This window comes from Lathamus discolor, chromosome 9, assembly GCF_037157495.1.
Source record: "Lathamus discolor isolate bLatDis1 chromosome 9, bLatDis1.hap1, whole genome shotgun sequence".
Lineage (NCBI taxonomy): Eukaryota > Metazoa > Chordata > Aves > Psittaciformes > Psittacidae > Lathamus > Lathamus discolor.
Genome location: NC_088892.1, coordinates 1,917,326 through 1,940,659, shown reverse-complemented (window position 1 = coordinate 1,940,659; position 23,334 = coordinate 1,917,326). Strand labels below are relative to the sequence as shown.

The following is a 23,334-nucleotide window of genomic DNA, read 5'->3' as shown; positions in this document are numbered from 1 at the left end:
GCTTCCCCGCCGGGACTCTGGCACAGTGCTCATGGCCACTCTGCCCTACAGGGCCAGACGCTGTGCCCCACCACAGTACGAGTGCTGACAGCCACCAGCAACCCCAGGAGTTTCCACCCTGCACTGGGGCCACCGGAGACCAGAGTGCACCGTGCATTTACTGCCACGACAGGACTCCTCAGCAGCCACATGTACCCTGGCAACCCTGGGGAAGGAATGTGCCACCAAGCCCCTGGGGCGCTGCTGTAGGTCAGCCACTCCGGATGTTCCATGTAGGTAATAAACCCACTGCTCCCTGCCTGCTTCCAGCAGCTTCCTGATCTGCCTGTGCAAAGATGAACAGGTTACACAGGGGTTACCCTGTGCTCCAGGGTGGCATAGGGTGGCACATGGACTCCGGCCTCTCACCCAATGGGTGCTGAGTCCACCACAGCCCCCGCTTGGCACCCACCTGCCCCAATGGGGAGAGGGATGCTGGGAACCCCAAGGAGCCCACCGCACCTGCACGCTGCCAATGTGCCTGTGTGCATGTGAGCATATTTGTGCATATGCACACGTCTGCTTGTGGCTATGCATGTAGGTGTATAAATATGTGCCTGTGCCTATGTCTGTGCATGTGCATGCATATGATTATGTATGTGCGTGGGAGATGTATGTGTGCTTGTGTGTATGTATGTCTATGCATGTATATGTATGTCTATGCATATGTGTGTATACGTGGGTATGTATATGTGTGTACACATCTGGATGTACATATGTGTGCACTCATCTGGATGTACATATGTGTGCATGTGCATGTATTCCTGTCTCTGTATGTGTATATGTGTGGAGGCCTGTATGTGCCACGTGTGTATGTGCTATTTACTAATGGAAGTGCACCAGTAAGTATATATGCACATGTGTGTACAGACGTGTGTGCATGGATGCGCGTGCACACATGGGTCTGGTTGTGCACATGTTTACGCCGGTAGGTGTATGTGCAGGTGTGCATGTCCATGCCGCTGTGTGCCTGTCCACGCTGATACACACATCCCTGTGTCTGCCCATACGCCGGTCTGTGTGTCCGTGCGCGCACCCTGGCACGCGTGCCCCTGTGTCAGTGCAGTCCCGGTGTCTGCCCGCAGCGCAGCGAGACCTCCTCCCACCAGGGGGCGCCGCCACCTGCCCCCGTTCCCCTCGCCCTCCACCGCGTGACGGCCGGGTTCCCCCGGGAGCTGGGTCCTGCTCGCTCCGTAGTGAGCACCCGGCGGGCCGGGACCGCCGCCGCGGGCAGGAAGCGCAGAGCGGACGGAAGGCGCGGACCAGCGCGGACGGGGAGGCCGCTCCTAAGGTGCCGCGATGCTCGGGGCAGTACTGCGGGCGGCAGCGAGCGGGAGGTGCCGGGGGGCGGGGCGCGGCGCTGCCAGGACGGAGTAACGCGGGCCAGCCCCCCAGTGCTGCTGACCGTCGCGGCCGGTGTTGCCGCCGCCGCCATGCGCAGCCGGAGCAATTCGGGCGTGCGGCTGGACGGGTACGCGCGCCTGGTGCAGCAGACCATCCTCCGGCACCAGGTGCGGGACCGTGTGCGGGGAGGGGGTCGGAGCAGGGCGGAACCTGCCCCACCGCGGGTCCCCGCCAGCCCCCGGGCCTGAGGCGCTGCTGCCCGATCCTGCTGGCCGCGTTGGCCGTGGTTAACTGGGAAACGGGCCGCGGCCCCTCGGTGTTGCCCCCTCTGCAGGACGCGGTGACGGGCCTGCTCCCCGCCAGCGCCGACCACAGGGATGCCTGGGTGCGGGATAACGTCTACAGCGTCCTGGCCGTGTGGGGGCTGGGCCTGGCCTACCGCAAGAATGCCGACCGCGACGAGGACAAAGCCAAGGCCTACGAGCTGGAGCAGGTAGAAGGGAGCCGGCGGGAGGGAGGGCCCGTGGCGGCCGTCCAGTCTGACCGGTGGTACCCAGACTCAACTGTCACCTCCTGGATGGATTGCTTTTGGCGCAGCCAGGCTCTGGGACCAAGGGGCCATGGGATGCTGTGCAGTGAGGATGGGGACAGTGCTGGCCATAGGTGCAGGGCAAGGCACACAATAGGAAAGGACCTCAGAGCCTGCTCTTCCCAGAGCACGGTGGAGCACAGCTAGGGGGTCCAGCTCTCTGGCTCTGGGGTGATCTCGGGATGCAGTCCTTCTCCGAGAGGCTAGCAAGCTGCATCCTGTTCCCCTGTATGGTAGCTTGGCTTTGCTGGCTGGCCAAGAAATCATGCTTCCCTGTGCTGTTGCCTAGGGTAAAGGGGCCCTGGAAATGTGAGCAGGAGCTCCAGTTACAGACTCCAGAGCTCCACAAAGGTCAGCAGCCAGCTGATCCTGAGTCAGGGCTTCTGCCGGCCACATGGGGATTTACAAGGCTGCTTTCCTTGTTCCTGCAGAGCGTGGTGAAGCTGATGCGGGGGCTGCTCCAGTGCATGATGAGACAGGTAAGGGGGCTGGGGAGAGTGGCTCCGAGGGTCAAGTGGTCCCCTCAAAGCCCAGCTCTGCTACAGAGACAGTCAGTCCCAACTGTGCCATCTCTCCCTAGCCTTCCCTGGTGAGTGGAGGGGAGGCCTCCTTCCAACAAGTCTTGAAATAAAGTCTGAGTTGGCATCTGTCCCTGGTGTGATGGAAGTCCCAGTGCTGTGGGCTGGTGGCCAGCAGAGCCTTTGCCACCTGCTCCTTTCTTTTGTGGCCTGGCTGGTGCTGGAACTCTGCAGCTCTTCTTGAGAGCATTTATGGCCCTTTTTGCTGCACTCAGTGCAGCCATGTCTGCGTGCCTTCCATGCTTGCAGCCCTGCACTAGGGTGGCACATGACCCTTGGTGCGTGGAGGGGCTCAGTCTGGGGGCTGTAGGATTTCTGCTCTGCCAGGCGTGGTGCCGCATGCTGGGCTGATGGCATGGGTCAGCCCTTGTCTGCAGGGCTGCCAGACCTCTGGAGACAGGGTTTCATGAATCCCTGCATCTCCTTGCTCTTCTTAAGGTGGACAAGGTGGAGGCGTTCAAGTACAGCCAGAGCACCAAGGACTGCCTGCATGCCAAGTACAACACCCATACCTGTGCCACTGTGGTGGGGGACCATGAGTGGGGTCACCTACAGATGGATGCCACCTCTCTCTACCTGCTCATGCTGGCACAGATGACAGCCTCAGGTGATGCTGTTGGGGGATGCCATTGCAGCTTTGAGCATGCTTATCTCCCAGACTTTTCCACGTTCTTGTTTTGGGTGCAACTTCTTGGGTGCCAAGCTCCTTCAGTGGACTCTGTGACTTCCCTCTTTTCTTATACTTGCAGCACCCAGTGTGGATTTGGGCCCCTTGGTGTCTGTCTGTCTAAGAGCCCCTGTTTGCCTGAAGCCTCAAAGTTTCCATAACAGGGTGGGAGTAAGGATGAGAGCCAGTCAGGATGTGGCTCCCCTGGGCAGGCGTGCTGTGAGGGGCACAGGGGCCAGCTTGGGTCACCACATCCTCTTCCTAGGGTTGCCTGTGGGCTTGGGGCGACTAATGTGAATTGCTCCCCCTGCTTCAGGCCTCCACATCATCCACAGCCTGGATGAAGTCAACTTTATCCAGAACCTCGTGTTCTACATTGAAGCAGCCTACAAAACTGCGGTGGGTAGCCCTTGCTGGGGAAAGAGGGTGCAGGTGGTGGGCTGGTGCCCAAGGGCAGCTGTGGGTCGCTCCTGGGCTCCACTGGGCAGAGTCCCACTGCGCCTGCTGGGAGCAGTGTGGGCCGGCCCCCCAGTGCCGCTGACCGTCATGCCCGATGTTGCTACCGTAGCTGCTGCCGTGCACAGCTGGAGCAATTTGGGCATGCGGCTGGACAGGTACGCGCGCCTGGTGCAGCAGACCATCCTCTGGCACCAGGTGCGGGACCGTGTCCGGGGAGGGGGTTGAAGCAAGGCAGAATCTGTCCCACTGCGGGCCCCCGCCAGCCCCCAGGCCTGAGGTGCTGCTGCCCAACCCTGCTGGCTGCATTGCCATGGTTAACTGGGGAACAGGCCACGGCCCCTTGGTGTTGCCCCCTCTGCAGGGTGGGATTTGAAGACTTTCTGGGCATGCTGTGAACTATTGCCAACTCCGATGTGCCACTGCCTCTGCACAGGACTTTGGGATATGGGAGCGCGGAGACAAGACAAACCAGGGTATCACCGAGCTGAATGCTAGCTCTGTCGGCATGGCCAAGGTGAGCTGGGGGGAGAGGTGCTGGTGCCAGAGAGCACTGGTGACCCCATGCTGCTTTTTTTGTAGAGAAGGCTGGGCATGTTGAACTACTGAAGCTCAACTCCCCAAGCAGTGATAGTTCCTGGGGAGGAAGGCTTTTCACTTTGTGTGCTGGGATAAAACTGCTCCTCTTGCCCAAGTTGTGCCTGAACCAGGAGTGAGAAGTTAATTGGGGTGTGTGGCAGAAATGTCCAGGGCCTGTGAGATGTAGTTATGTTCTTACTGGGGTGCTCTGCAGCCACAGCAGGGTTTGCGTTTTGTTTAAATTTCGGAAGTGTGGCACACACAGGGGCTGGCACAGGGTGAGAGTGCTTTCAGGTGAGCAGTGTGGTGCAGGACTTGCAGCGTTGGGTCTCACCCTGCTTGCAGGCTGCCCTGGAGGCACTGGATGAGTTGGATCTCTTTGGAGCAAAGGGAGGCCCACAGTCTGTGATAAGGGTGCTGTCAGATGAGGTCCAGCATTGCCAGGTGAGACCTGCATGGGCTTTACACCATTGCAAGATGAACTGTGATCTGCTGGGGTTGTGGTGTGGATGATGCCTGGCCTGGGAACCTAAGCACCCCTACTTTCCTCTCCAACCAGTCCATCCTCCACTCAATGCTGCCCAGGGCCTCCACATCCAAGGAAGTTGATGCCAGTGTGCTCTCTGTCATCTCCTACCCAGCGTTTGCTGTGGAGGACAGTGAGCTGGTGGAGATCACCAAGCAAGAGGTCATCACGAAACTGCAGGTGAGTGGCTCTGCCCTTGTCTTGCCCTCCCTAGGAGGCAGTTGCAGTCCCAACTGCTGTAGCCCTTTTCTCCTCAAAAACATGTTCAGGGATGAGGTGGTGGGCCGAGTCTTCTCTCAGTCTCCATGACTCGTGGCCAGGGTGTGCCAAGTGAGTCCTATGTGCTGAGGCCCTAGGCTGTGGTTGTAGTGCCTAAGCTCTAGGTGAGCAAGTGAGACGGTATTTTGCTGGAGGAGGACCACCTCTGCTTCTGCACTGAAGGTACGAGGTATCTCATGCTGTTCCTCCTCCTGCTAAGCACTACCCTCCCTCTTTCCCAGGGGCGCTATGGCTGCTGCCGCTTCCTGCGGGATGGATACAGGACTCCCAAAGAGGTGGGTATGTTCAGCCCTGCTGCCTCCCCCCACCCCCAAACAGCAGTGCCAAGCATCAGCAGTGTGAGCGTTTGCAGCGCCCCTGGTGCAGCGTCAAAGCTATGGTGAGGAGCATGGGGAAGATGAGAGCCCTGAGCAGCCCCAGGCAGTGTCATGGGTCTGGGCAAGGCTTCCCAAAATGCCAGAGCCCACTGCAGAGGTGGTACATACCGTCAGTGCCCATGGCAGATGGGCAGAGGCTGGCTCTGCATCTTGGGACCTGGCAGTATGTATCTCTTAGGCTTGGGGAAGATGGGACTCTGCCCCATGGGGGAGCCCTGCCATGGCGGGCTCTTTCCCCAGTTCTTTTCAGGCTGCACAAGTTCTGGGTGAGGACTGGAGGCCTGTGGAGGTGACTGCAGTGTTCCTCCCTCAACACTGTACAGTCACTGTCACTGTACAGGCACAGAGTGCATCTTGGAACCTGGCTCTACAGTAGCACTAACCCTGCTTCTGCCTCTCCTGGGACAGAAGGCAGCTTGTGTGCTGCCGCACTTGGCTCTCAGCAGAGTGAATGGAGCCTTTCTTCTCTTGCTCTGGGGTGGGAAACCAGGAGAATTTTATAAGCAATGTCCTGGTTTTATAACCACAGAACCAGGAAATGGTACTTGGAGGGTCTTAAATCATCACCCATTGGGCCTATTATGTGCTGGGGTTCCTTGGGGCGTGTGTGTCTCTAAATGCTTTTCCTCTGCTGTGCCTCTTCAGACCTGACCATAATAGGCAGCATGTGTGGCTGCATCTCTCCAGAGCCAGGGAAGAGCAGCAGCATTTCCAGTCTGACTTTTCCACCCCTCAAGCTTTGCCAGAGTGCAAAGCCATGGATTGCTTTTGGGAAGCTGTGAGGGGCAGGAAGGGCAGTGCTGCCTGCAGAGGCACTGCAGCTGCCTGGAGTCAAACTGGAGTTTGGGAGCTTGTGGCCATTGTGCAGGCACTAGAGAATACACACGCTCCCTGTGTGCTCTCTGCCTGACTGTCTGCTAAGGCCACCCGTCTCCCTTCTTTGCAGCAGAGTTGAAGCAGGCAGCAGGGAAGGTTGATGATCATAGGTCCCCTGGAGCACTACAGCACACACATCTGGGGTGGGAGGATTCGTCACAGGCAGGTCTCCATCCTGACCCCTTCCCTAGTGCCAGGCTTGCAGTCCTACCTACTGGCAGAAGGGCCCCTGCCCTCTAGCCCAAGCCTGGATGATGCTTGAAGAGGCAGGGGCTGAGGGGCTAGGGGATAGCAGGCAAGGTGAAGGGGATGCAGGTGCCCCAGGGCAGCAAGGGGGATGTTGTGCTGTTGTACAGGGCTCTGAGGTGCTCTCCTGGGGACAGGCTAGGTTCCCTGTGCCCAGGCAGGGTGAGTCCCTGTGGCATTACAGCAGGGATCAGGGAGAGAATGCTTGATGGCAAGAACATAGCTTGGAGCTGAAGCTGCTTTTTGGCTTTCTCAGCCATCATCTGCAGAAGAGCACTGGGAGGGCATTTTGAGGCTGGGGCCTCAGGGGGAGTAGGAGTCCTGTTTGAAGGGATCCTGCCACCCACCACCCTCACCGCTGTCACCCTCCCTGCAGGACCCCAACCGCGCCTACTACGAGCCTGCAGAGCTGAAGCTGTTTGAAAACATTGAGTGCGAGTGGCCCCTCTTCTGGGCGTACCTGATCATCGATGGGATTTTCAGTGGAAACATGGAGCAGGTAAAGGAGGCAGGACTTGCCATGCTGCTGGAAAGAAGTCCCTGGCAAAGGAGGCATGTGGGGAGCCAGGCCCAGGGCAGACTCCTTTTCCTCTATCTTCAGGTGCAGGAGTACCGGGAAGCCCTCGAGGGGGTTCTCATCAAGGGGAAGAATGGGGTACGCCTGGTGCCGGAGCTGTACAGTGTTCCGCCAGATAAGGTGAGTGGTCCTGAGCTACAGTGGGAGTGGAAATATAATCAGGTAATTACGATCAGGTTTTAACGGTTTGTTAACTCGCACATGGTGGCTTCCATGCACATGGAAACCCCATGAGAAAAACAAACAACCAAACAAAACCCAACCTGCTATTTCACGTCCCCCCCCCCCTCCAAAAAAAATCATTTCTTGCCCCCATACACAAGGTGCTGTGCTGACAGGGTGCAGCCTGGAGCTCGAGTCCTGTGAGAGCTCAGGACACACAGAGCTGGGCTGAGGAGGTGCTGAGGATGTGTGAGCCTGGGCTGAGAGTGACTGCCTCCTGGTGCCTGGGTGCTGTAGCATCCGGAGCATTGCCCCAGTGCTCCTGTGGAATGTCAGCCGTTCCAGGGGGATATCTCAGCATCTTGGGAACCAAAATACTGAGTGGCTGATGTGTCTGGCATGGGTGCCTAGGGCAATCACGAGAAGGTGTGAGGAACACAGCTGGGAGGTTTTGGGCCCTCTGTGGCAAATGCTTTCACAGGTTCTTATTTTAAGCCTGGAACTGCTGAACTTTGAAATGCAATGATGATGATTCACAGCATCCTGTGCGTGCTGATCCCTCCCTGACCTCCTGGCTTGCCTTCCAGGTGGATGAGGAGTACAGGAACCCTCACACTGTGGACAGGATACCCATGGGCAAGCTGCCGCTCATGTGGGGGCAGTCCCTCTACATCCTGGGCTGCTTGATGGCTGAGGTATGGTCATCCCTAGTGCTAGGGGGTGCTGCAGGGCGAGGCTCTGAGCTCTGAAAGGGCAAATATTGCCACCCTGTGCCCCCTACCATGGGGAACCTGTCACTTCCACCCTGCAGGACCTCTTAAAGGTGGGTTGTCTGTAGGCATCACACACTGTACCCTGCGCATGAAATGTTGATCTCCTCATACCTCTTTTTCCTCAGGGGTTTCTAGCTCCTGGTGAAATAGATCCCCTCAACCGCCGGTTTGCGACTGTCCCCAAGCCTGATGTGGTGGTTCAAGGTGAGAGAAAGGGCCCAGTTCCAAACTTGTGTGCCTAGCAGGCCTGGGGATTCTGCCTGCATGGAGTTCATGGGGCTGGCTCTGCTGGCTGGGTGGCTGCCAGTGCGGCAGGTCTCAGCCCTGGCAAGGTGGGTGTAAGATGGGGTTTAAGTCCTTCTGCTCCACCCTGCATTACCCCGAGGGAAACACCACCAGCTACAGCCTCCTCTGCAGACAGGTTGAAAAGGTTGAAAAGCCACTCAGGACGGAAGGCTTGGGTGGAGAGAGTGTCAGGGGGAGCAAGGCAGACCTCTGCAGTGGGAAGTGGTTCCCAGATAGACCCCAGATAGCCACCTTTATGTGACTTAGCACCTGCGTGTCCCCAGAGGTGCAGAGCAGCACTCCTCACTCTGGTGCCCCTGCCACACTGAACCTGTCCTCCTCCCTCTGCAGTGTGCATCCTGGCAGAGACAGAGGGGATCAAGGCTGCCCTGAGGAAGGAGGACATCGATGTGGAGACTGTGGCAGATGTCTACCCCATCCGAGTGCAGCCTGCTCGCATCCTTAGCCACATCTATGCCCGGCTGGGTAAGCTGGGCTCCCTGCATCTGCAGAAAAAGGGGTGCAGAAGGGTCTGTCCCATACCCTGGCATTGCTGCTCATCAGTGCTAGCTAATGGTGGCTCTGCTACCTTTTCCTTGGCCTGGTAAAGGGAAACTTGGGCCCAAGGGGAACTGGAGTGGCAGACAGTGCAATGCAGGGTAATTCTAAAATGGGTAAAGCTTTGGCATTGTGGTTGCACAGTCACCCCAGGGACAGGCAGGGGTTATAGGATGGACTTGGTGTGGACAGGAGTCAGCTTTTGTTCGTGTGTCCCAGATGTCAGTGGGGGAAGCAAGCCAGACCCCAGAGAAGGTCCCCTGGCAGTGACTAGCTTGCTGAGAAAGCCTGTAGGAGAGGCGAGGTGGCCGCTGTTGGAGGGTTGGCAGGGTCGTTACCTGATGCAGCGGCCCTTTGGGCACAGGGCTTGTGTGGAGCTGGAGACCTGGCCTGGGCCAGAGGAGGAGCCTGACCCACCACAGGCTGCACGCACTGGCTAATTTAAGCCACCAAAATGCCAAGTGTAACATGGGCAAAGGGAGCAGGGGAACAGCTCAGCAGCTGCCAGGGCTGACGTGAGTGAGGGGTGATGCTGCTGCTGCACCATCCTGGGCTCTGAGAGTAATTCCAGGAGCAATGGGAATGTTTACAGAGCTCTCGGCTTTGGGGAACCAGCCCTGTGCAGGGGGGAACCCCTGGTCTTGCTCCGGCTTCCAACGTACCCCAAAACCCAGAGGTGTAGCACATTGTGGAAGCCAGGACAGGCTGTTTGTGTTTCAGCAAGTGTTCCTGGGGCGCGCCCGGTGTCTCTAGCTGCTGGGCAGGGCTGTGGGATAGAGCATCACTGTGCTTTTGAGCCATGCCAGCACAACACAAGGTCCTGGGGTATCCCAAGCACAAACCAGCTGTTTCCTGCTGGCTGGGAGCGCAGAAGCATGCCTCTGCTTGCTGCATCCCTTTCATGAGGAGGCTTTCACTAAAAACTCCTCCTCCTGGACCCCTAGGCCGCAACAAGAAGATGTGCCTGACAGGACGACCCTATCGGCACATGGGCGTCCTTGGGACCTCCAAGCTCTACAACATCAGGAAGAACATCTTTACATTCACTCCACAGGTGGGTGCCGTTCCCCGCTGCCAGGATATCTGGAACTAGGCAGGAGGGTTCCCCACTGGCTGAGTGCTCAGGGGCCACTGAACACCCTCTGAACAGCCTGGAGCCGCCCCAGCTCTGTGGTGTGGAGCAGCAGTTGGTGGTCCTGGCTATGTGCATGCTGGGAGATGGTTTCAGCCTTCCAGTGATCAGTGTTGGATGGAAATCTCTGCTCACCCTGACAAGAGCACTAGGAAAAGGTTGATGGCAGGAGAGGGATCCTTCTGTCCCCTGTGTCCAACATGGTGGAGGGATGAGCAGGGTTGCAAGCCTGGCACTGTGGGAAGTGCATGTTTGCTTGGGATGGACACAGCACAGACCGGTGACTGTGTGGGGCTTGTGTGACACTGCTGCTGAGCTGTGGTGTTACCTTGCTGTAGTTGTTAGTGGCCAGCAGCTGCCCTGGGGGCTGAGGGTGCCTTTCTAGGCTGTACTGACACTTACTAGGTGAGGTGGGAGATGCTGCTGGTGCAGGGGATCACTGGGTGCACTGTGTGGCTGGCCTGGCTGAGTGCCTGTGGGAAGATGTGGGTGGCGCTAAAGGTGGCTGTGGGATCATGTCTCCTCCCATCCTCGCAGTTCATAGACCAGCAGCAGTTCTACCTGGCTCTTGACAACAGGATGATTGTGGAGATGCTGAGGACAGACCTCTCGTACCTCTGCAGCCGCTGGAGGATGACCGGACAGCCAACCATCACCTTCCTCGTCTCCCACACCATGCTCGGTATAGACCCTCCAACCTGGCAAGGCATTTGGCTAGAGCAGCCCTGGGAAGCAGCCCATGCAGGAGGAAGTGGGTGGGCAGCTGTGTCAGTAATGGTGGGGCTGGAGGAGCCAGAAGCATCCTGTAAAGAGCCAGGAGCATCCTGTGAATAGCTTGCTGCTCAAAGGAGCTGCACTGGGTTAGCAGTGGGAGTGCCTGACTGCCTCTGTCTCTGTCCCCAACAGATGAATCTGGCAAAAGTGTACACCCCACAGTGCTGGTGATGCTGCGGAAGCTGCAGGATGGGTATTTCGGTGGTGCAAGGTGAGTGCAGCTTCCTGGAGAGGGCTGGTGGCCCCCAAGAGCCTGTTTGTGAGGGTACCTGCTGGGCCTGAGCATCAGCTGTTGGGAAACAAGCTGTGGAGAGTACATTGGGGTGTGCTAGGCTGTAAGCGCACCCCTGGGCTACAGTCCCAACAGAGGAGATGTGAGAAAGTTCATAGCTCTTTATGCCACTAAGCATATGGCTGCAGGATCCCTCTAATACCTTTTGGGCAGCCCTTTCATGCCTGCCTGTGGCTGGAGGAGTTGCAGGTAGCTAAAGCAGGCATGGGGGCATAGTATGCTCCTGGGCAAGAGCATCTCTCCCTGCCAAAGGGTCTGTCCTGTATCCAGAATGCAAAGCCAAAGGTGCTGCACCCCCCTTCCTCTCTGTGTGACCTCCCCTCCTCTCGCCCAGGATCCAGACGGGTAAGTTGTCGGAGTTCCTGACAACGTCGTGCCGAACGCACCTCAGCTTTATGGACCCTGGGCCAGAGGGTAAGGTCTTTGCCAATAGTTACGAGCTCAGCACTGGCAGCTCTGAGGAGCTAGACGCCGAGGAGTGGCTGCATGGCTTGCAGATAGCAGAGGATGGTAAGGGGGAACAGGCCAGTTGCTGCTGTGGCGTAGCAAATGCCAAACTCACCCGTAAACCCGTAACACCCAACCACCCTCTCAGCACCTGCCACCATGTTCTTCATACACTTGGGTGTTCACCATGTTTCTGTTCACATCTGACCCTCCATCAATAACCTTGTCTGGGTGATGCTCAGGGTGACACCAGTGGGGTGGGACCAGGTGAATTCATGCAGCCTCACCAACGGGTTTCCCAGCCAGCCAGGGCTGAACCTGTTGTGGACATGGAGAGCATGGAGGATGCTCTGGAATCAGCCAGTCTGGCTGTTGCTTAGGGAAGAGACACAGGTTTGGCAACCTGCCTCTGCTTGGGAGATTGGGCTTAGGATCTTTGGTACACCAGTGACAGTGCAGAAAGTGATGGGATCATACCCAAGATGGTGGGGAAGACTCACCATGTCTCTAAGCAATCCAGGCGTTGTTTTCCCAAAGCCTTTGACCCTCTCTAGGCAGGAGCTGCTCCAGTGGGTTCCAAATTGAGGTCTTGCTGCTGTGGATATGGTGCCTCAGAGAGCTTTGGCCCACCACAGCATGATGGACCCATATTGTCCTGAGACCGTGGTGGGGTGCAAAGTTTGCAGTTTCCCTTGCAAACAGGCCTGGGTGCATCCTCCTGTGTGACCTAGTGTTGGTCATCTTCCCAGCCTTCCCATCAGTCTGCTCTGCCTCTGCTGCTTCTGCAGCCAGTGTCTGCACTGCTGTGACTCTGAATACTCACTTCTCTTGCCCTCCTTTTGCTTTGCCTGAAGTCTCCTTGTAGGCTGCACCTGGGCTTCTCCGAGGTGTCTGCTTCTCCGCAGCCCCAAGGGGAGATGGGGCCTGCCTAGCCTCTCTACAGCACTTACAGAACTTAATTTTAAGTGTTCCCTGTGGTCAGATGCTGCAGCCAGACAGGATGATGTTCTCGAGCCTGATGTCTGGAGGACTCTTCCTTCAGGCACTGTCATAAGGCATCCCTGCCATATATGGAAAGGGAATGCTGTGATGTGGGCCTCTGATACTGTCTGCATCTCACATCCTGAAGAAGGACATGCCATGGAGCTCATCTGCCAGCTGGAGAGCAGCATGGCTTTGCCCTGGCCCACTGGCTGGAAGTGCTCAACAGCTCTTACTTGTGTTGCATTGCTTTGGCATGGGGCATCTCCCCCTTGGGACATGCCCATCACTGTTATTTCCTGGCTGAGGAGAGAGGTGGCTTCTGAGCACTCACGTCCATGGTGCAGGAAATGAGTGGTGGGCCCTTGTGCTCCTGTTGTGGCATTAGGAGTGATGGCAGCTGCTGTAGGTTGGGCAAAGAGCAAGGCAGGAGCTGTAGCTCCTTCTCTAACTCCTAATTAGAAATAACTGGTAATTTCTAATTAGAAATAACTATGTTGTAAACCCCACCTTGCCTTGCTCCCATGCTGGAGTCCTGCTTGGATGAGGCCCCTGTTGTGCTGGGGTGCTCCCAAGCACTTCACATGGACAGGCTGCCCCTGGCTGTGCCTCCCCCTATCATCCCTGGAGGGAGCAAGCATGAGGGTCGCTGTGGGGTTGGGGAAGGCTCTGCTATCCTTGCGCAGGCTCTGACCCAGCACATGCTGCATCCCCATCGCTTCTTTCATCTGGGTGGGACTGCAAGGGAGCCCGGCTGGCAGCCAGTGTCCCAGGCAGCAGAGCAGAGTGGGAACAGGGGTGTCATGGCCATGACTTCAGGCAACAGCCCCATGTTGCCATTTTGCTCAGCCGGCGAAGCTTCACCCTCACTGAGGTGCAGGCGAGAGCTCTCTTGAGCCTGGGGCACAAAGCAGCTGAGCCCCCTCTTGTGCCTCCCCTTCAGCAGACACATATGACGAGGTTGCTCAGTACCTGGACCACTTGCTGCAGCGCACAGCTCCACAGGTGAACCTGCCTCCCACTGCACAGCGGGGAGGCCTGAGCCGCTTCCGCGCTGCCATCCACACCACCCGTGACCTCATGTCTTTGGCATCCAAGGCCAGGGACCTTCACATCCAGAGTGAGTAACTCCAGCACCCTCTGTGCCTTTGGTCAAGCCCAGGGGTAAGGCTGAGGGCTCTGGGAGCTTTCCCAGCTGTGCAATGCCTGGGCCCCATAGGCTGAAAAGAAGCCCATGTTATGTCCATCATGTTAGTCCTGACCATTGGAATATCTTGGAGTTGATGCTTGTACATTCCTTATGGAAAATTTTGAATGATAAGCAATGACAACTCCCTGCGGTGTTCCTCTAGCACGGTGGGATGGGGCTGCTTCTCCCACGGCCCACTTCTCTGCAGGGGCATAGTGTGTCAGATGTGAGGTGGGTTGGGGTTGGGAAGTGTCTGCACCAACCTTGGTTTTCTTTTAGATGTTGGGATGTATGTCCCCAGCAAGATCTTCCAGGCATCCCAGCAGTCTGTCAAGCTGCTGGGTTCATCCCACCAGCATGATCGGGATGGCAAGGTGAGCCCTGTCCCTCTCAGGCTGGCCAGGCAATGCCATCATTTCAGCTGGAGCCAGAGGGTCTCTGTGGGGCTGCATGGGGAAGGGTTAGTGTTTGGTGAGGGGGAATGTCTATGGGTGAATGTCCTCAGCTCCACAACCAGGCTGCACTTGGTGTGGGGTGCTGGTGGTGCTAACCAGGAGCATGGGTCTCCCTTCAGAGCCACACACTCTATGCAGAGATGAACCTACCCCGCGATGAGGATGGCAATGTAGACTGCAAGGCACTGGTGGACCAGCTGCGTGTCTGCCCCACGCTGCAGGAGCAAGCGGACATCCTCTACATGCTCCACATCCTCAAGTATGGCGAGCTCCGCGTACTGCAGGCTCACTGAGCAGAGCACAGCACAGCCATGCAGTTGTCCCCACCTGCAGAGCCCAGGGCTGCTTCAGGGCAAGCTGCTGGCTGTAACCCAGGATCTCCTTCAATGCAGAGGACCTGAGTGGCACACGGGGCTTGACAGTGAGCCTGGCCCCACAGTGAAGGAGCTCCTCACTGAGCTGTACATGCGGGTGGGGGACACACGCCAGTGGGCCCTGATCCGCTACATCTCTGGCATCCTCAAGAAGAAGGTGGAAGCTCTGGATGAGGTAACAACCATGCATTTGGCCTCCAGCTGGCTGAGATCTGTCGGGGAGGAGGCTGTAGAGTGGGCAGGCAAACTGCACCTGCATCTGCTCTGTCTCACCCTGCCTTGGGCCGAGGTCCAAGCCCTGAGCTGTTGGTGATGCCCGGGGTGACCCTTTCTGTCCCCAGGCCTGTACTGACCTCCTGTCTCACCAGAAGCATTTGACAGTGGGGCTGCCCCCGGAGCCGCGTGAGAAGACAATCTCTGCGTGAGTGTGGCCTCTCTGCTTCTTGGCGTGTGCTGGCCTGGGGTTGGATGTGAACCTGCTGCCTTGGAGGCCTGTGGGAGGAGTGGCTCTGGGTGGCCATCCCCAGCCTGCGTCTCTCCCCTGTGGGCACTGGTGACCAGAAGGGACGCAGGGTTCGCTCTGCTGCCTCTCACTTTCTCTGCTTCCTCCATAGCCCAATCCCCTATGAGGAGCTTGTTCGCCTTATTGATGAAGCCAGCGAGAAGAACCTCAGTGTGTCCATCCTCACCCAGGTGATGGGCCAGGGTGACAGAGGACCCTGGCCTAGGGTTGTCTGCCCTGGTGAGAACAGCAGTGGAGTGACCTGCCCTTTCACCTCTAGGAGATCATGGTATACTTGGCCATGTACATGCGCACGCAGCCTGTGCTCTTCGCTGAGATGTTCCGCATTCGTATCGGGCTCATCATTCAGGTGATGGCAACGGAGCTGGCACACTCTCTGCGCTGCTCGGGTACGTGCAGTGGGGACAGCACCTGACTGGGGGGTGCTGCTGCAACCGGGACCCCATCAGCAGGGAAGACAAGTGCTGTTAAAAATTGGCAGCTCAGCTCCTGGGCAAGACCCTGCACTGAAAGTGCCAGGGACTGTTCTCAGGTACAGGGGGGTAATTTCACATCAGTCTATATTCAGTCATGTGTTGGGCTAGCATGGGGAAGAATTGCTGTTATAGGCAAAACCCGGAGTTAGTGTACGTCCCTGGAGGATGAGCTCCTGTACCAGTGCTTCCCCTGCTGACAGAATGGTGTGCAGGGTAGAAATGCCCCAGGAGGGCTGTGAAGTGGGGTACGACATCCCAGCTCTGTTCTCTCCAGCTGGAGAAGCCACTGAGAACCTGATGAATCTCAGCCCATCAGACATGAAGAGCCTCCTCTACCACATCCTCTCTGGCAAGGAGTTTGGGGTGGAAAGGAGCGGTGAGTCTCTCAGCAGGGTTGAGAGAGCATCTCTGGGCAAAGCTGGGTGCTGGTGCAGAGCGTGGCCTGAATTGAAGCAGTTGTGTGCTGTGCTCAGGGATCTCTGGTGCTGGCTGGGATAGAGGGCGAGGGTGTGCAGAGGTACCAGTGCCCAAGCAGAGGCAAGGAATGTGTGTGCCCTGAGCCACGGTACCCACTCCAGGCCTCTCTTCTCCAGTGCGATCAGTCGACTCATCGCTCACCACTGCTATCTCCATCTGTGAGGTGGGGGCCATCGGGGCCACCAAGCACGAGCGTTCCGGCATCATCAAGCTGAAAAGTGAGATCAAGCAGGTGAGGGCAGGTGGTGCAGGCTGCTCCTGCCAGAAACAGCTACAGGACATGCAAGGGTCGATGGGGAAACAGGAGGGAGCTTGCTCCTGGGCTTCAGAGAGCTTGCAGCTGCTTCCAGGATCTGCTTTTAGCTCCAGTCCTGCCCTGTGGGGAGAACTGGAGCAAACCTGTTAATGGGACTTGGGATTTCTTTGGCAGAGCGAGCAGTAGAAGGGGAGCACAGGAGCGCTTGGGAGGTGCAGGGGTGGGAAGGACCATGCAGCGTCCCAGGCGTTGCTGGTGTCCTGGTGGGCCTCTTCCAGCAGCAGAAACGTCATTTCCTTCTTCTCTTGCAGCAGCTGGATAAGCGTAGGCAGTCTCTGGCTGGAAGTAAGGTGATGCCCTCTGGTCCTCCCGCACTCTCAGCTTTTGTCCCTTACGCCGCACACCAGGGCAGCTTTCGAGCATGCATGAGTTAGCAGGCTTTCCTAAGCAAACCTGAGTGAGCTGCTGTAGCAGTGAGCTGGCTGCCCCTCTGAAGGTGCAGGGTTGCTGTGTTCAGGACTGGAAGGGAGGCTGGCTCCCTGGGAAAAGGTTGGCATTGCCCACTGTGCTGTGGGGCCCAGGGCTGGCACTGTCCCACAGCCTTAGAGGAGCTCCCCCTTTGTGCGAGACCTGCCATATTTGGGCTGGCAGGGAGGAAGCCTTCTTTAGATTGTGTGTTGTCATTAGAACCAGCTGGGATCTGTGCTCTATAGCTGCTGTGGCCTAATAGACTCCATTATACCCATGAAAACTTGCTGAGCATGATGAGGTGATATTACTCTAGTGCAGTGACCAGCAGTGGCTCTGTCTAGTAGCTCACTGGTGGTTGCTGCATCCTGCCTGTAGTCTCCTCAGCTGTTTCTTCTCTGGGGGAAGAAGCTCCTGCCCAGCTACAAGGACTTCCTCTGTAGCCTAGCATGTGTCCAGGACAAGTCCTGACTTCTAGTCCCAAAAAGACAGGGCCTGCAGGGACCAGGCTGTTGGCAGCAGGTTTATGCCCTGTCTGCAGCAACGGGAAACCTGGCATTACAAGAGGGGCCATGTATGTGATGAGGAGGGTCGTCCACAGGTAGTAGCAACCTTGTTACTGCCTGGTCTTGCTACTGGCCCCCTGGTCTGCCTGAGACCAAACCACACCTATGCCAGCAGCCAGCAGAGCAGTAGCAGTAGCAGCCCTGCTCGCATGTGCCCACCAGCACGAGCTCGCTGCCACTGCAGCACCGGTATGCGGAGGCCTTGCAGCCACCCTGCGAGGTGCAGCCCTTCCTCTCTGGTGCTAACATGTGACTTCCTGCAGGTTTGCCCTTTGAAACTGCTTCTCCACCTAAGTGTAGCCCCTGGGATAACTGCCCTGTGACCTGAGCTTGGTCCCTGCTGCTGCTGCTCTGCTTGCCGTCATGGCTTGCTTGCTCCAGTACGGTCTGATTTTGGTCTCTCCCTTTCTCCTCCAGCCCCTCGGTTTGCAGTCCGGGGATGCTGACCTCAAGTCCTCTCTGGTAACTGGTGTTTGTTGGCAGTATGTGTGTATTTGACCTGCTTGTGGCTGCACAAAGGAGCTGTGTGCTAGGGGTGCTGCAGGGTGGCTTTGCTGTGGTGGGGGGTGGAAGCCAGGCTGGGGGAGCACAAGCTCTTGGGCAGCAGCAGGGTGTGTTCTTGTGGGTATTTACAGCAGCCTCTGTGGTCCTTGTCTTGTGTCGGCTCAGTCTCCTGGGCACACGGAGCTGCTGGACCAAGGTTCTTTTTCAAGCATGCTGGAAGACCAGGGCAGCAAGGACAGCCGCCAGGGCCAGTGGCAGCGGAGACGGCGGCTGGATGGGGCCCTCAACCGTGTCCCTGTGGGCTTCTACCAGAAGGTCTGGAAGGTCCTGCAGAAGGTGAGCTGGGTGCTGGCCACCTGCCTAGGCTGGTGCCTACCTCCATGCATGTGAGCCTGTGGGTCCCATGCACTAGCCTTGCTAGGGCAGCTTGCGTGGATATATGCTTCCTGGACAGGCTGGCCCTGGAAAGCTGCCATATAGGCACCTTGCACAGTAACAGATAATGGCTTTACCCATTAGCCAGGCAGGGGCAGGCTGGAGCCGCAGCTGAATCAGCTCTGGGCACAGCTTGTCCTTGGCATGGTGAGCCAGGGAGCAGAGCCCCGTGCTGAGTGTGGGGCCAGGGGGGTGTGGTGTGTGTGCTCTGACTGATGCTGAACCGGTGAGAAAGGAGTGATGCTGTGCAAGGAGTTAGGAAGTGGAGCTAGGGTGTGTGGGCAGTGTGCACCAGTGCACATGGGGGTGCGAGCTGGTGGACCGGCCCTATGTGTTCTAGCATAGGTGCTTCTCAATGCTGTAACTGTGGTCTCTCCTTGTCCTGCAGTGCCATGGCCTTTCTGTGGAGGGCTTTGTTCTCCCCTCTTCAACAACCAGAGAGGTAGGAGGTTTATGTGAGGGGGAAGCAGGTAGGTGAGTTGGTGCTGGGTTGCCCTGTGCAAGCACCCAGCATTGCTCAGGACTTCTGCTGATGATAGAGTGCTTCAGGTGCCTTTCTTTCTCCCTCCTCATAGATGACCCCTGGGGAAATAAAGTTTGCTGTGCATGTGGAGTCAGTCCTCAACCGTGTACCCCAGCCAGAGTACAGGCAGCTGCTGGTGGAGGCTATCTTAGTGCTCACTATGCTCGTGGACATGGAGGTGCACACCATCGGTGGCATCATAGCTGTGGAAAGGATCTTGCATATGGCCAATGATCTCTTCTATGAGGAGCAGGTAAGGGCCAAGCCTCACACAGGAGCCACAGGTTGCACCCAGAGCTGCTGGCTGCGTTCCCTACAGCCAAGCAGCAGTCACCCACACAGACAGTCCTGCCTGTTGCCCTCATTGTGTTCATGGGGCACAGCAAATACGTAGCATACTCCTCCCGTTGTTCACCATCAGTGTGTCACACTGCCTTATTCCTGATGCTTCCTTTCTCCTTCCCTGTCCAACATCCAGAAAGCCCTGGGCGCTGACGAGCACATGCTGGAGAGGGATCCCACGACAGGCATCTGCAGCCTGCTGTACGATAGCGCTCCAAGTGGGCGGTTCGGCACCATGACCTACCTGTCCAAGTCGGTGGCCATGTACGTGTATGACTTCCTGCCCGCCGATGGCTGCTCCATGCAGTAGCTATCACAACTCCTCACTCTGGGTTGCAGATGCTGCAGAAGGGTTGTTTCATATAGCTTAAAAAAACAGGCATTAGGTAGCTTGCAGGCAGCCTGCGTGGCCATCTCCCCTCCTAGTCCTGCCTTCTTGGTGTCTGCGCAGCTCTCCTGAAGAGCTTTGTGGGAAGCTTGCATCGTCCTAAGCTGTGTGCAGCCTGGGCTAGCAGGGAAAGGCTGAGCTTTGAAGCCTGCTTGTGTTAGAAGTGCCTGCCTGCACAGCTCCTTCTGGGCCATCACCCCCAAAGGTACGTGTGTTTGAGGGAGGTGGGAAGGCCCCCTTCACCAGGCGTGTGTGCAGCGCTGCAGCATGCCCTGCAGATGCCTCCAGCAGATTTTGTTTTTAACCTGTTCTGTGCCGCTTCTTATTCCAAATCTGCAGGGTTTACACTAGTGTAGGCTGAAACTCTTGCTCTTCCTACTGCTGGTGGAAAAATTTAATTAGAGGAATACAGTGTGTCACCTGAGCCTCTCCCTCAGCACACCCAAAAGCAAAATGGTCCAACTCAGCCACGGCTCTGCTGCTTGGAAGTAGGCAGCCCATCTCACTGAAGATGGGGTCAGGAGTCCTGTATACAGAGCTGAGGAGGCTGTGGGAGCCAGGAGCATCCCAAGGTGGTAACAGATCCCAGTTACCACCGAGCTGCGAGGACAGGGCTTCTGGCTGGGGGTTGTCAGTGGCAGCCCCTCCATGCCATCTTTGCTTCTGGCAGTGTCACTCGTGCCCAAGTCACAGGCTCCTGAGCTCATACACGTCCTGTAAAGAAGCTTTGAGCTGGCTGCTCGGTTTGGTGTTAGCTGTGCCATCACAAATGTGCTGTGAATGCTCAGCTCTGCCCTCTGCCCCCATCTCCTGCAGCCTTGCACTGGAGAGGGGTTGTGACTATAAGAGTGGTTCCCAGTTCTGCTCTATCTGCAAGTCAAACCCTGCACAGGATAGTGTGGTCAGACTGATGGGGAACAGGCACACACACCACAGAGTGGCAGGGTGAGTGAGGTTATAAAATCGTAAATAGTTTGGGTTGGAAAGGACCTTTCCAAGTCATCCAGTCCAACCCCCCTGCAATGAGCAGGGGCATCTTCAACTATATCGGGTTGCTCAGAACCACAATCAGCCCAGCCTTGAATGTTTCCAGGGATGGGGCATCTACCACATCTCTGGGCAACTTGTGCTGGTGTTCTTCACCACCATAATCTTAAAACCTTTCTTCCTTAGACCACACATAAACCCTCTTTTAATTTAAAGAAGACAGGTTGCCAGTGAAGACTGAGACAAAATCATTGTTGAGTACCTCAGCATTCTCCTCACCCTATGTTACTGGTTTACCAGTCTTACTCATCAAGAGGGTTTCACTTTCTTTGACCCTCCTTTTCTGGCTGACATACCTGTAGAAGACCTTTAATTATTCTTTTTGTCCCTTGCCAAGTTCATCTCCAGCCATACCATGGCCTTCCTGACCCCATTCCTACACAGTCAGGCAGTGTCCTTGTACCCTTCCCAGGATACCTGTCTCTGCTTCCACATTTCCTTCTTGCACTTTAGTTTGACCAGGTCTCAACTTTTGCCTTCCTTTCCTGATTTCTCGCACATGGGGACAGAGAGCTCCTGTGCTCTATGGAAAGCATCCTTAAAGACCTGCCAGCTCTGTCTGCTTCCTTATCCTGGAGGGCAGCTCAATCCCTTGAGCAGTTGCTTTTCTAGAATTCAGAGTCCTGACTTTTAGTCTTTGCCTGACCTGTATCCCTCAGGACTGCAAACTCTGCCAGTGCGTGAGCATTGCAGCCCAGGCTGTTCTAGTCTCAATGTCACCAACTGGCTTACTTGGGTGGGTGACAATCAGATCCAGTATCGCTTCCCCTCAGGTAAAGGGCTGCCTATTACGTGGTTTAAGAAGTTACCCTCCATGCATGCCAGGAGTCTCCTGGATTGCTGTGCTGGGTTGATCCTGGCTGGGTGCCCACCAGAGCCATTCTGGCCCTCCCCTCCTCAGCTGGACAGGGGAGAGAAAATACAATGAGAGGCTCCTGGGTTAGGATAAGGACAGGGAGATCATTTGCCAGTTGTCATGGGCAATGCAGACTGACTTGGGGAAATGAGTTTAATTTATTACCAATCAAATCACAGTAGGATAATGAGAAATAAAACCTAAATCTCAAAGCATCTTCCTCCCCCCCTCTTCTGGGCTCAGTTTTACTTCTATTTTCTCTACATCCTCCCCCACATTGCCACAGGGGGATGGGGAATGGGGGTTATGGCCAGTTCATCAGACTTCTGGCATCCCTCCCTCTGCAGGAGGAGGACTCTTCACGCTCTTCCCCTGCTCTGACATGGGCTCCATCCTATAGGAAACAGTACTCCACAAACTCCTCCAACATGAGGAGCTGGCATTGGCTCTCCCAGACATGGGGGAGGCTTCTGGCAGCTTCTTACAGAATCCACCCTGTAACACCCGTTTCCACTACCAGGCCCTTGCCACACAGACCCCATACAGTTGCCTGCAGCTTCTTCAGGAGCTCTTGGGGTGGTTGAGATGCCCTGAGAGGATGAAAGGCTGCGAGTGCAATGCCTCCTGTAGCTGAAGTCAGAAGGCTTCTTCCACAGGCTCCTCTTGACAACGTGGCCTGCAGAACCACAAGGTTCCCTTTGCTGTTGTGGTTCAAACTGAGCCACACAGCTCATCCACTCACTCCCTTCCCCCCCTTTTTTTTTTCTCCCTCTTTCCTTCCCCCGGCTCCCGGAGGGATGGGGAGGAGAATTGAGAGAATGTAACTCCCACAGGTTGAGATAAGAACAGCCCAGTAACTAAGGTATAACACAAATCACTACTGCTACCACCAATGATGATAAGAGAAAATAAGAAGAGAGGAGAATACAATACCACTGCCGAATGAGTTCGACCCGCCTGAAGAGAGCCTGTACCCTTCTGGGCCACTCCCAGTTACCTCCCTGGGCATGATGTACTGTGGTATGGAATACCTCTTTGGCTAGCTTGGGTCAGGTGTCCTGTCTCTGCTTCCTCCCGGCCTCCCCTCGTCCCTGGCAGAGCATGAGACTCACAAAGTCCTTAGGGTAAAATTAGCAACAACTGAAAACATCGGTGTTATCAGCTCTGTTCCCAGGCTAAAAGTCAAAACACAGCGCTGCAGCAGCTACTAAGAAGGAGAAAAACTGCTACTGCTAAACCCAGGATAGTTGCCTTGGTCACCGGTGCTTACCAATAAGCTTTCAACCTGCTCATGGCTATTTTTCAGAGGCAGCTTTTCACAATCTATCCATTTCTAGATGTAGAGGGCAACACTGTTGCCCCTCCTTCCTCGCCTGTCCCTTTTGACTAGCTTGTAGCCATTGACAGCCATTGCACTTCCCTGGTGAGGTTCATCCCACCAAGTTTCAATAAAGGCAGTCAGGTTGTAGCTTTCTTGCAGCACAGTCACTTCCAGCTCCTCCTGCTTGTTGCCCATGATACATGCTTTGGTGTAGAGGCACTTCAGCTGGGCTGTTGGTCACGTAACCTTCCTTTGCCTGGTATTTCCCTCTTGGCTTCTATTAGTTCAGCATGTGTGTAAGACTTAAAGGGTGCTGCAGTGTACCTAGCACGTCTGAGACCAACAGGCTGAGGGTCCTTACCAGCCCCCTAGATTTGGCATGTCATCAGACAGCTTGTCTGGGATTATCCCTCTCCCCCTTTAAGTCTAGTTTAAAGCTCTTATCAGTCAGCCCCACTAGCTTGTAAACAAAGACCTCTTCCCCTCTGAGAAAGGTGAATCCCATGTTATGCCAGCAGGCCTGGTGCTGTGTAGGCCATCCCATTATTGAAAACCCCAAAACTGTGGCAGTGACACCAGCCACAGAGCTAGGTATTG

General features: G+C 56.3%; 1 protein-coding gene across 31 annotated transcripts in view; it reads left to right on the top strand.

The window, feature by feature from the left end:
- Window positions 1-1,342: 1,342 nt before the first annotated feature.
- Window positions 1,343-23,334, top strand: part of LOC136019309 (histone deacetylase 8) — a 57,695-nt gene continuing 35,703 nt past the window's right edge. For 5 of the 31 annotated variants that reach the window (XM_065689386.1, XM_065689387.1, XM_065689383.1 and 2 more), the window contains exons 1-32: window positions 1,360-1,550; window positions 1,718-1,876; window positions 2,404-2,451; window positions 2,989-3,157; window positions 3,534-3,616; window positions 4,110-4,190; window positions 4,598-4,696; window positions 4,812-4,958; window positions 5,279-5,332; window positions 6,933-7,055; window positions 7,158-7,253; window positions 7,883-7,990; window positions 8,194-8,272; window positions 8,705-8,839; window positions 9,856-9,965; window positions 10,581-10,725; window positions 10,950-11,028; window positions 11,444-11,619; window positions 13,481-13,657; window positions 14,006-14,100; window positions 14,301-14,440; window positions 14,574-14,730; window positions 14,897-14,976; window positions 15,170-15,248; window positions 15,338-15,467; window positions 15,829-15,930; window positions 16,148-16,263; window positions 16,599-16,637; window positions 17,739-17,783; window positions 17,991-18,161; window positions 18,649-18,702; window positions 18,836-19,036. In XM_065689386.1, the coding sequence (XP_065545458.1) occupies window positions 1,473-1,550; window positions 1,718-1,876; window positions 2,404-2,451; window positions 2,989-3,157; window positions 3,534-3,616; window positions 4,110-4,190; window positions 4,598-4,696; window positions 4,812-4,958; window positions 5,279-5,332; window positions 6,933-7,055; window positions 7,158-7,253; window positions 7,883-7,990; window positions 8,194-8,272; window positions 8,705-8,839; window positions 9,856-9,965; window positions 10,581-10,725; window positions 10,950-11,028; window positions 11,444-11,619; window positions 13,481-13,657; window positions 14,006-14,100; window positions 14,301-14,440; window positions 14,574-14,730; window positions 14,897-14,976; window positions 15,170-15,248; window positions 15,338-15,467; window positions 15,829-15,930; window positions 16,148-16,263; window positions 16,599-16,637; window positions 17,739-17,783; window positions 17,991-18,161; window positions 18,649-18,702; window positions 18,836-19,036 (3,555 nt within the window). In that variant the 5' untranslated portion in view covers window positions 1,360-1,472. Of the gene's footprint in view, window positions 1,551-1,717; window positions 1,877-2,403; window positions 2,452-2,988; window positions 3,158-3,533; window positions 3,617-4,109; window positions 4,191-4,597; window positions 4,697-4,811; window positions 4,959-5,278; window positions 5,333-6,932; window positions 7,056-7,157; window positions 7,254-7,882; window positions 7,991-8,193; window positions 8,273-8,704; window positions 8,840-9,855; window positions 9,966-10,580; window positions 10,726-10,949; window positions 11,029-11,443; window positions 11,620-13,480; window positions 13,658-14,005; window positions 14,101-14,300; window positions 14,441-14,573; window positions 14,731-14,896; window positions 14,977-15,169; window positions 15,249-15,337; window positions 15,468-15,828; window positions 15,931-16,147; window positions 16,264-16,598; window positions 16,638-17,738; window positions 17,784-17,990; window positions 18,162-18,648; window positions 18,703-18,835; window positions 19,037-19,261; window positions 22,885-23,334 lie in introns of those variants that run through there. The other 26 variants (XM_065689380.1, XM_065689381.1, XM_065689375.1 and 23 more) reach the window with 21 other exon arrangements.